Source organism: Sphaeramia orbicularis, chromosome 14, assembly GCF_902148855.1.
Source record: "Sphaeramia orbicularis chromosome 14, fSphaOr1.1, whole genome shotgun sequence".
Lineage (NCBI taxonomy): Eukaryota > Metazoa > Chordata > Actinopteri > Kurtiformes > Apogonidae > Sphaeramia > Sphaeramia orbicularis.
Genome location: NC_043970.1, coordinates 26666952 through 26682889, shown reverse-complemented (window position 1 = coordinate 26682889; position 15938 = coordinate 26666952). Strand labels below are relative to the sequence as shown.

The following is a 15938-nucleotide window of genomic DNA, read 5'->3' as shown; positions in this document are numbered from 1 at the left end:
CAAAGTAATTTTTAAATCCCAGAACAGTTAAAAACAGCTTTCTTAGAAGAATACTAAGAATTTATTTTACAAATACATCATGTATATGGGTTAGGCTAGGTCATCCATGTCAGTTTTTACTCTCAAGTAACACCTTTTATGTGTGCAAAGAGGCTCAATTTATGAAAGTAGAAACATATATAAGTAGAGACTAGCATTTATTCACCCTGTTTCTACCTCTCTACATGCAGGACTGTGGTGTGAGTTGCAGCCGCCAGGGGGCTCTGCAACTACAGCCAACACCTCATTATGTAAATGAACATGAAGAGTTTACCATCAAAACTTTTGAATACATTGATTTAATCCATCTTAGCCAATGTAAAGATGAAAACTGCTCCTGATGTAAAGTGAAAATAAATATTGGCTTTTGGTGGAGCAATAGCTTCATTTTTACCTACAGATGTATGAGTTTAACACCATCTTGTGGTTAAACACTGAAGTACATGCTATAATATGTAAATAAATACAGCTCTGGAAAACATTGAGACCACTGCAGTTTCCTCTGAAATCAGCACGTCTGCATGTATGACAGCCATCCTATTCCTGTGTCTGTTGAATTCCAACACAAACACACCTTATTCTACTGAATACGGAACATGTCTTATTTATTTACAAAAAACACTGCTGTGGCCATCACTATCTTCTTACAATAGGCAAGAACAGTTCTATTAGTACTGCAAAAGTAATTGGAATCAAAAAATAACTTTTGAAAACTACTGGACTTCTGCTCTGATAATGTTCCTAAACTCTGAGGACTGGTTTTTCTATCAGGACAATGCTCCTGGCCTCAGCTAGGTCAATAAAGGTGTGGATAACAGATCACCAGATGAAGACCCTGTCATGGTCAGACCGATCTCCAGACCTGAACCCACTTTGAAAACTTCTGGAGGAATATGGATGGACTCAACCCATGGAACATTGCTGAGTTTCTTGCATTTCTATACCAGGGGCTGCATAAAGTCATTCAACAGCAATGGAGGAGAGCCAAAACACATGAAAACTGTCATTGAAATCAGGGTTATTGCACCAAATACTGATGTGTGAACTTTTCCCAAGTTACAACATTAGTATTATGTTGTTTAGAAATTAATATGAACTGGTTTTCTTTTCATTATCTGCCATCTGAAAACACTGCATCTTTGTTATTTTGACCATGTGTCATGTTCTGCAAATACATGCTCTAAATAATATTTTTATTTGGAATTTGGGAGAAATGTTCTCAATAATTTAGAGTTCCTTTTACTCACATACCTATAAATGGTAAAATTAGAAAAAAGTGATAATTTTGCAGTGGTCTATTTTTTTTCCAGAGCTGTACATAAATAATGGCACCATTTCCACATAAAATATATGCAGATTTAATATAAATAGTTCACAGAATTGAAAAGATAGTTTGTCCAATTAAAAAAGAAAAAAAAAAAAAAGAGAAAGAAATGACACCAGTACAAACCACAATGAGATCAAGATATTTTATTTTTCAAACAATTCGGTATTAAGACATGAATTCATTCAACACAATCTTTTGAAAGTTTTAAGTTTATCAGTCTATGAAATACAATCTGGAGTTAACCTCTCACAAGTAACACAGACACGCGCGCACACACACACTAAAACATTGCAAAGATGTTTACTGTCTTTAAAAAAAAAAAAAAAAAAAAAAGTTACTGAGGAAAAAAAATATACTGTAGTTCTGTCCAAAGACCTTTAAGTTCCCCTAGTGTGATCCGCTTCACTCCCAGCTACAGCCGCTGACCCATTCATACTTCGATTAGAAATATAAGATGTGAGAGCAGAGCGTCTCATCAGATTATTTATCATCTTCCATTTATCGATACTTAAGAATTTGTTAAAAGGCAATTTCTGGGATTTGATTACAGCAAAACAAGTACAAGCATCCCAACTGGTGATTACAGGTGTTAAAGTGACAGAGAAGCAGCAATTCAGTGACTGCAGACAAAAGAAAAAGCCAAGTACAGAACATTTTCTGTAACGAGCAACACACAAACCGGCCTACATTCAGTCTGCCAAAGGCCACTGACAGTTCACCTCCTACAAGTCACACTAAGATGGGCAGCCATGGTTTTGATTGATTCAAATGCTTGTATTGCTTATAAAAAAAACCTCCACCCTGGATGTTGTTTTACACCTTCAGAGCTCCTCACCTGCAGCTCCATGGTGCCTGTTTGTGCACCTGGCTGCTCAGAGCCAAGTAAAATGCAACAAATGTCGATCGAATGTGTCCATGCCGACGGTCAGACTGGCAGAAGAGGCTCGGCAGCAGCATGAACATGTCAGGAAGCTCTTGCTCTAAATAATAAATGTAAGTTGTGAGGCTGAGGTCTATTAGATGCTTTTGGCACAAAATGGACTGTTTCAAGCTGCAGCCTATTTGAATAATTTCTGGCTTCTAAAATGAGATAAAATTAGGTAAGTGACTGCTGAGTCCTCCTGGCATGTTATATCACCAAAACTGGATGTGGAGGAATATTTACCTAAAGGTAATCCACAACAATCTGACATTTTTTTTGTTTATACCTGCTGATTAAGAGCAAGAGATGATCCACAGATACCTACTACAGGGACCTCAAGAGGAGACATAATTCTCTGAAAATTAAACAAAGTCACACCTTTGCAGTTTATAATAAGCAAAGAAGTCATTCATGAAAATCATTTCAACTGTACACATAGTGCTGTTCTATGGAATTAAAAGCTTTTGTATGAAGTAGATATTCCTGTGTAAGATGTTCTTTAACAGCCCTAACTACTATTTGACAAGTCTAGTTTGGCGTAGGATTAATTAGTCCACAAACTTCACAGCACTAAAAACAAGTTCTGAAACTATTCTCACACACAGGGCAAGTCCCAACAGTTCTGCTGCAGGATAGAGGATCATTTACCCAATAAATATTTAGTTTAATTTCAGTTTCACTCATATTGGAGAGTGCGAGTACTAGTCCGATGTTTAATAAGACACCAAGGAAAACTCAAAGGCCCAATCTGATCTGAAGTGAAACAACTTCCTATTTTTTATCCTCTGCACTGAGTGATGTTGCTAGGCAACACAACTGAGATGTTGCAAATAAAATGGCTGCATAAATGTCTGACCATCACACTCTGGTGCAACACTTATCAGGATTCAACAAGACTGATGTCAAGACCACACGAATCTGAAATCATTAAGGAATGAAAATAGATTGTCTTTTATCTATACTTGGGATCATTCCACCAACTCATTGCCTTTTAAAAACAACCTCCAAACTCTCTGTTACTGGTCAAACCCGAGCACTGGGAACAAAACCTGTACGAGCCTGTAACCACTCAGTGAGGGCCCATTACACCCTTCACATCACTGTGGAACCAGTGTGTGAGCATTAGAACAGCCTGTCGCCCTGATGAAGCCAATCTGCACTGAGGTCAGAAACAACTCTGATCGGTGAGTCACCACCGGTTCAACGAGTGTCTGAATCACAGCCACAGCAAGACCATAATTATATCTCTGTCTAGATAACTCAACTGGAAAGTAGCTGTAATTGTCACCGGCGACATAACGTAGACACAGATGTCTCTACTTGCTCCGCTATAACCAAGCTACATAGCCTGATTACACTATGAGAAGTCAAAAACAAAAACAAAACTCCATCTCTGTTTCACTCATTATAGCTTTGATCTCTCTGCCTTAAAATACATTGTGCTTTGATTAATAGAGCGGTACACATTTTATATAAATACAAATCTTATACATGTACATTCACTTACTGTATATTTCTCAATATAGACTAAATTTACATATTTTATAAAATAGGCTTTCAGAATATATCAAGCTACTTTTCAGACTATAAGATCAACCACCAACATCTTTAAAGAATATGCACTTAACCTCATCTTTACTGCAAGAAACCTACTTTTTACTCGAACCTGTGCACTAATGCATGTACTAAGTTGTTCAACAAGCATTGTTCATATATATGGCTTTTCTCTGTGCTGGCTCCCACCATGAAGGGATCGTTACACTGGATTAATCAGAAATGTAGTAACTTGACTGTTATTGCAACTTTCTTAACTGTTATTGTTTAGTTCGTGTTTTTTCTTTGAGGCGGGAAAACAGATTTGATCATTGTAGATATTCTAGATTGGACTTAAGTGCACTTTACTGGCACGGGATGTTTTCATTAATGAGAGCAAATACAATTGTGCCTCTTCTTTTTCTTGTGATTTCAAGTAAGAGACAACTGAGGGTGGGGGGGCTTACAGCTGATCCTCCAAACTCTCGCCTTCCCAACTCCAAGGCACTGCTTAAACTGTAAACATGGCAGATTGATAAAAAAAATTATGATTTGATCATAAAAGCATGACTGCCAAAGCTCTTCGTGGATTGTAATTGTGACATTTGAAATGTAGGTCATGGCACATAACAGATATTTAAGAATAAGAATAAAAACACATCCGCTAAAGGGGAAAACAACATTTATACAGTACTATATATACTTTATTTCAATGGCTTACATGCACACCAAAGTGTTTGCTCCAGATATCTTTGTAAATCTATTAAGTAAAAGTGCTATCCATGCCCATTTACAGTTTTATAATCTCCATCTATTTATATCATCTTTGATTAAACACGCTCTGCCCTGACTATTTACTCCAAACTATACAACTTTCTTTCTGACTAGATAAAATATATCTCCTCAGTTTACTAGGTGACATTTAAGATCTAACTTCTCAATCAATCACCAAAATTCTCCTCATGATATCCACAAATTTGTTTGTTTGCAGATAAAGTCCATAATATGAATAAGCCCACCTCAGACTTACAGTGCAGTATTGTTGTAATTAAGTGAATCACAGAACAAAAAGCCAGATTCTACTGTTTGCTTCCAGTAAATCCATCAATTGCCTCACATTGCTGCACAGTAATGTTAGTCTGCAGACATCTGCAGGACAGGAGTATTTTTGGCTTATGATCTGCGTGATGAGTTTCCTTGTGAATCTCTGCGGTCACCACTTAAACTCTATTCCCTTTGGCCTTGAGACAGATTCATACCCCCACTGCAGAATAACCCATGAACTTTGGCAGAATGTATAGATATAAAATATATTAAGTCTCTTGTGTTCCAGCCGTTTTCTCCAAAGTGCCTGATGAGATGGAGTTCTCTGTGGTATTGCAGGGTCACCTTAAAGCCTCTCCACTGGCCCAAGACAAATATTTACCACACCACACAAAGAGCTGTCCTACTGCAAACCCCTGGACAAACACTTCCTCACACACAGACCCACATGAACAAAAAGTCTAAGAAGTGAAATATATTACAGTAGAGTAGATCACTGTTGTAGGTCTCCCTTAATCACTACAGTCTCAGTTTACTGCTCCACTTTTAAGTCAAATGACCCTCCCCTCTCTCTCCTCCAGAGTGTTGTCATCATCCTCCCTAACACTACCGAGTTTGTAAATATAAGAACTCCCCTTGTCAAGACTCCACAAGAATAGTATATATTGCAATATAATGGCAATATAATTACAGTAGAGTAAAATCAAGAATACCAGTAGGCTAATACCAATACAGAATCACTACATATAAATATCAAATTTTTGTATTTTATAATTCTATGAAAACAAAATGTTTAGATACAAGCCTGATGAGTCAAATAATTGATGGTTAAACCATAGAAAAAAGGCAAAGCAGGAGTTTTCACAGTACTGAGCACAGCACTGCACATGTATGAAACTTTATTACTGGAATTCATTTTTCTTCTGATCAACCCAAGGCTTACTCGCAGTGATGGAGCATATGGCATTTGCCCTTCATGTCAGAAAATGTTACTGAAAGCAGAATGTCAGGTTACTGTCTACTATAAGTAACGGAAAATATTTAACAAGCTACTTTTTTCTGACTTTAATGTCATTTTCTGCATTTTGTACTAAGTTCTTCATTAAAGCCTCCCTGAAATTGTGGGGGCCCCAACATAAGTCAAAGTGGTCCACAAGCCACTGCAGAGGGGCATGCCAGCATTTTATAAGTCGATGTCCATGTGTGTTGAGGTGACACACTGAATGGAGGCTGTGGAAGAGGCCTGCAAATGATTTGGCTCTAAGTGTCAAATGTTATCTATTTACAGCTTCATTTCGACATATTGTTAAACAATGCCTTCCTCAAAAAGTATTGTAGAAACATCAAGGAATGTTTTAACATACTTCACAATTAGGAACTAAATAGTTACGACTGAACACAGGTCCACCAAGTAAAGTAAATCAAGACAAGAATATATATACAGTACAAATTAATAGATGGTATTAACATTTGAAGCTCATCAGTGATTTGATTCGAGGGAGAATGTTATCAGGGGGCTTCAGTACAAACTGTGTCTTCAGGAGTGTAGGCTGGAATGGATTTAGAGATTGTTTGTGTGCGTTTGTGTAAATGTGACAGTGTATGTGTGTGTCCTTGTACCATAAGTAAGTGAGAGAGACTTGGAGAGAAAGAGAGAGGTGTTTGCATTTGTGTGCATGCGTTTGCGAGAATTTCGGATGCATTTCCTTTGCTGAACCCTGCTGGGTGCAACGCACTGACCAGAGCAGCTGTTCCTTCACCAGTTCATGATGCAGTTCCTGTTCAAGGTCATGAAGTACACCTGGCTGCTGCCTCCAGAGCGCACTGACGCAAAGAACACCTAAAGGACAGCACACACAGTTACTGCACTCCACTTCCACTCAAATACACAAGTGTTTTTCATGTGTTGTGCAAACAGATATGGTGAACTTGTTTCTCAGTGTTCAACAAAATCTGAGTTTAAAGGGAAGGACTGATGGCATCATAAATATTTTGGTTCCAAATAGAAAAGAGTATGCACCTTTTACAAGTACAATTAACACCTGAAGGTATCAATACATATAGTATGCATATATACACATTCATGGCTACTATACTATACCTTTCAGTTTAGCTCTTTTTATCAATGTAAGGTAATGCGTTTGTTGGTAATGTCAATCTGTTTAACAATGTAGTCAAATGTCTGTTTTTGATTACAGGGTCATTTCTGTTGCAGGTGCCACAGATGCAAAGATAATCTCTAAAAGGTTAATAAACTAAACCAAGGTTTAAGACGGTGTAAAATATCTTCTAAATAAGTCATTTCCAAGACCAAAAAGAAGAATTTGGTGTCTCCATGGAAGCCAAACTCAAAATACACAGTGAATTGCAGTGTGTACATTTTTACTGATTCCTCCAACATTAAAACACTTTCTCTTTTTATGTCTTACTTCACCTAATCTAGTTACGTCTTTTATGTTGTTTCATCTCATTACGTCTTTCATGTTGGTTCTGTCTAGTTGGGTCTTCTGTGTCATTTTTATCTTTTTACATGTCTTAGGATTTATCATCATGACTTTTACAACCTATCTGTCTCCTCTGCATTCCAAAAAACATTCTTCTACAATTGTGGTTAAGAAAATTAACTCACAGATCATTTATGTATTTTCTACTTCCAATTCCAATTTGCAACCAGATATATACAATGTCAGGACTAGGGCTGGGTATCATGGCCAACTTCCTTAATCGATTCAATTTCGATTCATAAGGTTCTGAATCGATAAATCATGATTCAATTTGATCCAATATCGATATCAATTCGGCATTAATTGATTGATTCAGATTCATTTAGTGATACCAAAGTACAATTTTGAGCTGTAACCTGATTATTTGACTACCGCAGCAATGCAACACATCAATACTGGTATCAATATTGACATTAGAAAGGAAATAAATATAAAATTTCAGCAGTAAATTGATGAATCTGCTCTTAAATAATGAATGGGACAGAAAAATTGTCATGTTTCTACAGTGGCTCAGAACCGACTTTTTCATCATCTTTATTCTGTTTTATGGCTGGTGGCTTCTAGCGTTAAGGTGCATTACTATCACCTATGGCTGAGTGTGGATCCAAGTTAATATTCCTAGAACGACCGGCTTCCGCGACCCGCCTTGGAGAGCCTCCACTGACAAGACGGTGTGGGTGGCCAGTTCCTCTGCACCGTGGATTCGAGTTTGAGGGTGGGAGGACCTCCTCTGGAGGCGTTTTCCCCACCCTTCCTCTGCGCCCCTCCCCGTATCCCCCAATGGCCCGCAAGATGGAGCCAGCCACGCCTCTGTGTTGGCTGTACTTGGGTCAGGTACTTAGAGTGTTCCCAGAGTATTTAAGGAGCCTGCACTAAAAAACAAAGTAGCCTGCACAACTACACGTGGTGCGTTATCGTGGGGTGGAACGCGCTGCCGCACACCACAGGCACACCTCACCTAGGGGGGTTTGGGAGCATGCCCCCCCCCCCCCCCCCCCAAGAAAATTTTGATAATTTACTGTTATTTGGTGGCCTCTGGTACATTTTAATTGTGTAGTATTACTTATTTCTAGCACTTGTATTGTCATGATATTTGTGTATTTAAGTACAGTTTCCATCAAAATGTGACACTGAAAAATACACAATGTTATGGAGCTGTTTTAAGTACACAATTTTCATGCAAACTGCACTTTCACCAGTAGTATGTGTGCCTAGTCTCTTAGTAAACCTCTACAGTATACTGTCTGGCTTGTAACATAACTGCATGTTTAGCATAGATGTTGTGCATTTTTTCTGTGTGATTGGTTTTTGAAAAAAAAAAAAAAAAAAAATTCAATTAACACAATTTAAATAGCAATAATTGGCGATGGATTTTAATTCCCTGCACAAACTATGTGTGAGACCTTAACTAGGGGACCATAGCCTTATGGGAGCCTAGGCACTACAAGGTTCAGTGGCTGGTGGAGGCTCTGAAAAATAAAATATCAATTATATAGCAGCTCAGAACATTACTGAAAATGGCAAAATTAGATCTATATGGCAGGACCCAGAATATTTTCTAAGTCCGGACATGAAAAAAAAAATGGCCAGAATTTCCCCTGTATTTTGTCATTTCACTCATTCATTAAAGCTAGTAGAACAAATCTAAAAGATCTGTGAAATGTGTACATTCATGAAATATCAATTATATAGCAGCTCAGAACATTGGCAAAATTAGATCTGTATGGCAGGACCCAGAATATTTTCTAAGTCCACACATGAAAAAAAATTGGCCAGAATTTCCCCTCTATTTTGTCATTTCACTCATTCATAAAAGTTAATAGAACAAATACAAAATATCTGTGAAATGTTTACATTCATGACCTGAGATTTATTTTAGTAATGTTTGTGGAGAGAACAACAGTCTGCAAGTATCGATCTAGATGTATTGTAGGGTAAATACCCGTTCTCTGCTTCTTTAGGAAACCAAACAGTGTCTGCTGGCCCTTGATGATCTCTCGCTTCCTCTTAGAAGACATTGTCTTACATAAAACAATCAATTTATTCAGAGTTTTACTCTCATCAGCACCATTTTGATTCCCGCCCTTACTGCACGCTCCAAGCAGACTTCTTTTGTTTTCTTCTTTGACCAATTTGCGGTAGAAAGCTAAACGGAGCGCCCTCGACTGTTTCCAGAGATCAATATCAATGCCATTATCAGTTCTGCTTATCAATCCAATTCCTTATCAATTCTCCTACTGAATCCTGAGGTGTTTTTGAGAAAAAAGTAGTTGGACAGGTCATAGTGGAGTTTGTTTGAACATTTTCCAGATCAAATCATTCACAGTGTCACACATATACACTATTGTACACACACAAACAGAAAGTGAAACACAGTCATATTTTCCTGAACTATTTAACGAACAAATGTAAATATTCTGAAAGAATGAGGATTTTAAAACATGTTAGGCTGATCTGATCCAGACTGGTCAGTGGTTCACTCCTGGTGAGAGACAGACCAACCACAACAGTGTCATATGGTCCAGTTCCTCTGGAGGTCAGTCAGTGGATTTACTGTTGAATGTCCTCCAGTTCATAAAGCCTCCTCCCCTTTAGTTTGTACACATATCATGTGTCTTTGTACAGTTGAAGCTCACTCATTTGGGCCCATTTGAACTGACATGAGTTTGTCCTGAGTATCTGTATTCAGAAGGTTTCTCTGTTGGGGGAGGATCTGAATCAGTGGGGGCCGGGGAGGGGTTAACACTAGCGCGGACCAGGTCTGTGCGCTCACTTGCTAGGACGGGCCGAGTCCGTGCGCGTGCTTGTTTGGACCAACCTGCAGTCGGACGAAACGGGTCTGTGCGCGCTCTCCGACGGACCGGGTGTGTGCAGGACCTATCTCCGAATCTCTGGAGCTGTGTCCGTGCAGGTGCCTTCTGCCATGTTTTCAGAGGCCAAACATTACAAACTGCGCACACATGCCTGAAGTGCCGCTGCTTCTTCAGGAAATGAACAGTACCGTGAGTTTTCTAGGTGCGGTAATCAAACACGGTTATCATAATAATTAGAATCTAAACGGTAATACTAACCGTCGGAAATTTTACAGCGGTTTATCATTATACCGGTTATCGTTACATCCCTAGATTATTAAAAAGTAACCTGCGGACAGGAGGGTGGCGATCTGCGATTCCGCAGGTGCTATTGGAACACTCTGGGTACTTGACATCCTGCTCTGAAAAATCGATCTCTTCCACTACTACTTGATAACACAACATTAAAATAAAGTTGATTTTTTTACCCAGCCCTAGTGAGGACCCAACATGTGTAGCAGAGATAAGTTTGGGAAAAACACTTCTACATGTTAAACTTCTCAAATGAATGATACCTGAGGGAAACAATTCAGAGAAACAGTAGCAATTCCTCCCAAGACAATTTTTGTAATTTTTTTCCAAAAACTACACCACACATTATATTTGAAGCCAAGCATTTTATATTGTTTTGTAACCTGATTGGGGGGGACCTTTAATATACGTCATGAATGACTTTAAAATACATTGACATTTGTGATGATAAACACCACTCACATAAAGATGGGTGAAAATTAAAGCAGCAATCAACATCAAGTGTCTTAGTAAGATGTTGGGTCCTCACCTTTCACAAGAACAGCTTTAGTGCTGCTTGGCATTGAATTTACAAACTCTACTAAAGGAATGAACACTGGTCTTATTCCTTCATTTGCTATTTTTATGAAGGTAGTGGAGAACACCATGACACATGTTGGTCAAAAATCTACCATAGGTGCTGAATTGGATGAGACCTGGTAAATGTGGCTACAGCGTAGGATTCACATCATTTTCATACTAATTAAACCAATCAGTCAGACTTCATTCTCTGGGGATTTGGCCATTATCATCCCGTCTGTACCTCACTTGAAAAAAATATGATGCATGGAGAGTTGTAAAAACATTTGTAAGAAGATTTATCTCAATTTGGACTGAAATAGAACTACTTGTTTCTCTTTGTCTTTATGCTAAAAGCTGTAGTGACTGCCTGTTGGCTCTAGCTTCCTATCTATCATCCAAAGATCAGAACTGCATTAATCCTTTTATTTACTAACGTGTGAAATACATTAGGAAGATTTTCCAAAGTGTTCAGCTTCTTGTATCAGTGCCTGTATTATTTTATGCATGAGTAAATGGTGTTGCTTGGTTACCTTGTCATTCCTCTCACAGAGAAACTTCAGCCTCTGAGCTCTTTTGTGCATGAAGACTCCATCCAGGTGACCAGTCTCCACAGAACGGATCTCGATAGCTTTTTCTCCCCAACCCATGATCTGATTTGAGCAGATATGAGCTGCAAAAATAGTTCAATATTGGTATTATTCAGACTGATTAATATGGGTTTATACAGATAATGTATTCCCTTATATCTGAAGGTTACATGCATACCGACAGAAGTGGGCATTTCACCCCACTGCAGCACCACATCCTTGATGATACGTCCGTAGGTGTTGACATAGACGCCCTCATCCTCATAGCACAGCAGCATCTCCATGCCATCTGAGCTGGGCAGGAACACTATTGCGTGCGGGGTCACGTGGCTCTGGATCTGTGTGAGATGAGAACAGAAAGTCTGAGCCACAGTAAGATTCACGTAAACGGTGCTACATCTGACAGCTGCAAAACCTACATGAACAGGGATATAAATGTCGTAGTTGTTTCCGGAGTCTACATCAATGGCATGGAAGCCGGCACACGATCCATAGATGACTTTCAACCTCTGACCTTCCTCAACAGTCAGATCAACCAGGACGGGCCTGTGTGGCAGGTCTGCAAAAGACTGGTGGAGAGCAGTGACTGGGGTTAGAGTTACTAGAAACACGCAGCTTGAATGCTCCTCTGGTTGACTGATCTGCTATAATTAATCCACCTCATTGGAAAGCGGAGACTTACCTTGAAGGCCATGAATTTGTGATAAGGTTTGGGTGCCCAGGCATAGACTTCCACCGCATTCTTCAAAGCAATCACCAGGAACTTTATCCTCTCATATTTCACTATATAGAACAAACATAAGGCCATCTAGCATCAGATACTCAATCAATAATTTATGGGTCAGATGCATTTATCAGATATTGTCCGGAGTGAAATGGACAGCGGTAATAAAAAGCCATCTTCCATCACTTACCCACTTTGTAGTGCACACAACCCTCCATCTCCCCCACAGTGGTCCAGCCTTGCTTCTTCTCCACCTCTGGGTCATTGTGGAGAATCTTATTCCTCAGCCAGGCCAGGTAGTAGACACGAACTTTGTTTTTCTTGCCTTAATTAATTACAGATTGATAATCAGTATTGATACAGCAGTGCAACTTCAGTTCTGCTCTCAATCCGATGCTACCAAATGCACAGTTTCGTTACCTGCTTAAAAGTTGGGGTTTAGGGGTTGTGAGGGGAGGTGCTGACAGGAGACAGAAGTTGTTCAGATCAAAAGACATGTTTAGTGTGTAGTATCACTTCTCTATTGACTTGAAAGCAAAGACTTGAGTCTCTAAATTCTAAAGGTTTCTCATTATTTTGTTCTTGAAAATAAATGTTAAAGCATTAGTAAGCATCAAAATCTAGTCAGTTCAATTTCAAAGGTAAATATTCACCATGATATTTTAATATAATGATAAAAAGCAGGATGCTTCTTCCATTGAAAGTTACAAGTTGGCCACCTCTGTCAGGTTTTGTTCCACCTCCAATTCTGGACACAATTCTGATGGGGCAAGCATTTCACTATTTCACTGTCACAATACTGGCACTGTTGTTTTTCATCAAACAGCTTAATTGTAAGGCAATAAAGACTTTATTCTCCCTTCAAAACTTGTAAAATTACTATTTTCTACCTACATGTAGGCAGGGAGATGAATGTGCACACACATATTCCCTGGGTTTTTTTCTCTAAAACATTTATTGGAGTAAGTAACAGTAAAATCAGGCAGGTAGCAACTCCACTAACAGACACATGAAACAAACATTTCAAATGCTTACATGGACAAACATGAATGACCAAAACATGGCCTGAATGACTGCACTTTATGTTGTTTTTATCTTTTACATCATTTACATCATTTTGCCCCTTTTGGTCTTGTGGTATGTGTTTTTTGTCTTTTACACCATTTTTATTGTTTTTCTTTTTTTGGCAGTGTTTTTGCCTTGTTACATCTTTTACACATGACTTTGGTGAGGCCAACATTTAAAAACCCTTACAGAGGAAAAACTTCTATTTTAGTTAGTAAAATGAATGCGCGTTTCAGATTATTATTATACATTTTCCCTGACAACTGGTGACCCACTAAAAATAGTTCTGTGACCCATTTATGATCCAAACCTTAAGTATAGGAAAGGCAGGTATACATGATCATGAATGCACCACCTCTGACTATTTTTGAGCCAAAAAAAATCATTCACTTTATCTTATTGTGCTGTATTAGCCTTCATCACTTTCTCCAATCACTAATGGCGCATCTTTTGTGAGCTTTTTAAGTGCAAGTTAGAATGCAATGCAGTATAATTACTCTAAGAGCACTGGCACAGTTTTGCTTCTCGTATCTGGCACCCCATCGAAGGCGGATCTCTGATGCCAAAATTAGAGAATCCGTTTAAACTGACTGTAGTGAGAGCAGACTGGCGAAGAGTAGCAGTAATGACCTGATATGGTGATGAGCAGGTTGAGGCCCTCCAGGACGTCCATCTGTTGGAACCTGCGGGAGTTGATGAGGGGGTAAACCTTGCCCTGACCACTACGGTCCAGCAGCTTCAAACCGTTCTCTGTGCCCACCAACAGGTTCACACCTGGGGACACACATGCACAAAGAAATTGCTTTTTCATTTTTGCATAAAATGATTCTAATTATTGCCTTTCCTGTTACAGCTAAAAATAGAGTTGCTGTGTGCCTGTGGTGCAGCTTCATTGTCATCATGTGGGCTTTCATTCTCCATAATCACTGTCACTTCATAATCTACAGTAAGTCAACCCACATGAATTTTCTCTGGAAATAAATAGGTATCTTTAATGGGGATCTGATGTTTCTGAGTGTGAGGTCACTCATTAACTACTATACCTTCAAGTCTACATGAATATGGACAAATGGGACTGCAGTTTATACAAGTCCCTACTGCTGAATCCAATATAATTTCTGACAGTGCATCTTGGTACTTTTTAGTGACAATACAAGCAGTAATAAAAGATGAAATACTGTGGGGTCAAGGATTGTTTTAGTCACTGCTGCTGTTAAAAATGTGTATGATGCGACAAAAATGTTGTATACAGACGAGGTAATGTCTAAAGTTTTATCATATAAATTCATGCTCGGCCAATTACAATCACAATTATAAAAAATAAAAGAGAAAGAGAGAAAAACAAGAGCTTGTAATGGTTCTGTATGTGGACTTTTTGGCCATGAGTTTCTGCCTCCAGCAAGTAACAGCTTAGCACAGCATGTACAGGCAGAACAATGTAAAAACAAAGTGACTCCAGTTCATTCTGCTGTAAAACAATCAGAAAATAACACTTTGTCTATTTCACAGTTTTTTTTTCTTGCTAATGCCACTTGCTCTCCTAAACTCTGTGGCTTGCTTGGACACTTTCTCCATTATTTTGTAAAGCAGAGAAAAGCAGCAAAGGTTGAATGGCCTATATACAAGCAAGAAATGTTGTGCATTTTACCTTAAAGAACACAAGCTGAGAAAGATCTACATATTTTTAGATATTTTAAAGCAAATATACATGTTATAGCTTTAGGAATAATAATATTCCTTCATGTAATCTGATTCTTATATAATAGGTGGTATTCATGAAAGATAGCTGGGATTAGATTTGGAAAGGAAAGTGCTTGATGTAGAGAAACAATAAGTTGTGAGTGAGGGGTGTTTAATGTTACACAAAGACAGTATGATTACATTAGCAGCCTCAGTGTATTGACTATGTTGTATGTTAATCGCGTAGGTCATACTTGCAACCAGAATCCTGCTGGAGCTGACATATTAGCACTTTGTCAAAACAATGAGTCACATATAGGTATAAAAGGAGAGTTATAAAACTCTGATGCGACTTCTATAATCTGATTGTAGATTCAGTCCTATTCTAAAAACAAGCTTATTTTAAGTCATATGAAATTAGATAATTTCTTTTACAATGTATTGATTCAAATCTCACCCCAAAGAGCAGCACACAGGATCTCAGAGTTGAACCTCTTCTTGTACTTGCGGATCTCAGGAGTGTCGGTTGGCGGGCGTGTGTTGGTGGGATTCACGTTGACCATGGACCCCTTCCTCACCTCCATCTTCAGCTGCTCAAACCTGGAGCCTAAAGACAGAGGAAGAAGAACAACTAAATTCAACGAGCACACAAAAAACATGTTTACCTAAAAGAACATCTTGATCAGTTTATAACAGATTTTTCTATGTTATCTTTTTTTCTCCAATTGAAATGTAATTGCCCAAAAGGTAGGGTAAAGGTTTGATTACCTGCCATTTTACTGCTCAAATACATGTCAAAAATGCAAGTCAACGGAACCTTTCACATTGAACTGTAGCCTTCCTATTTT

General features: G+C 38.6%; 1 protein-coding gene across 6 annotated transcripts in view; it reads right to left on the bottom strand.

The window, feature by feature from the left end:
- Positions 1-1494: 1494 nt before the first annotated feature.
- The window catches only part of mink1 (misshapen-like kinase 1), a 39549-nt gene continuing 25105 nt past the window's right edge, over positions 1495-15938 (bottom strand). For 5 of the 6 annotated variants that reach the window (XM_030153664.1, XM_030153662.1, XM_030153667.1 and 2 more), the window contains 8 exons: positions 15548-15697; positions 14041-14184; positions 12536-12670; positions 12304-12404; positions 12041-12190; positions 11800-11959; positions 11565-11704; positions 1495-6705 (listed from right to left, as the gene is read on the bottom strand). In XM_030153664.1, coding sequence (XP_030009524.1) covers positions 6622-6705; positions 11565-11704; positions 11800-11959; positions 12041-12190; positions 12304-12404; positions 12536-12670; positions 14041-14184; positions 15548-15697 — 1064 coding nt within the window. In that variant the 3' untranslated portion in view covers positions 1495-6621. Of the gene's footprint in view, positions 6706-11564; positions 11705-11799; positions 12191-12303; positions 12405-12535; positions 12671-14040; positions 14185-15547; positions 15698-15938 lie in introns of all 6 variants that reach the window. The other variant, XM_030153661.1, reaches the window with a different exon arrangement.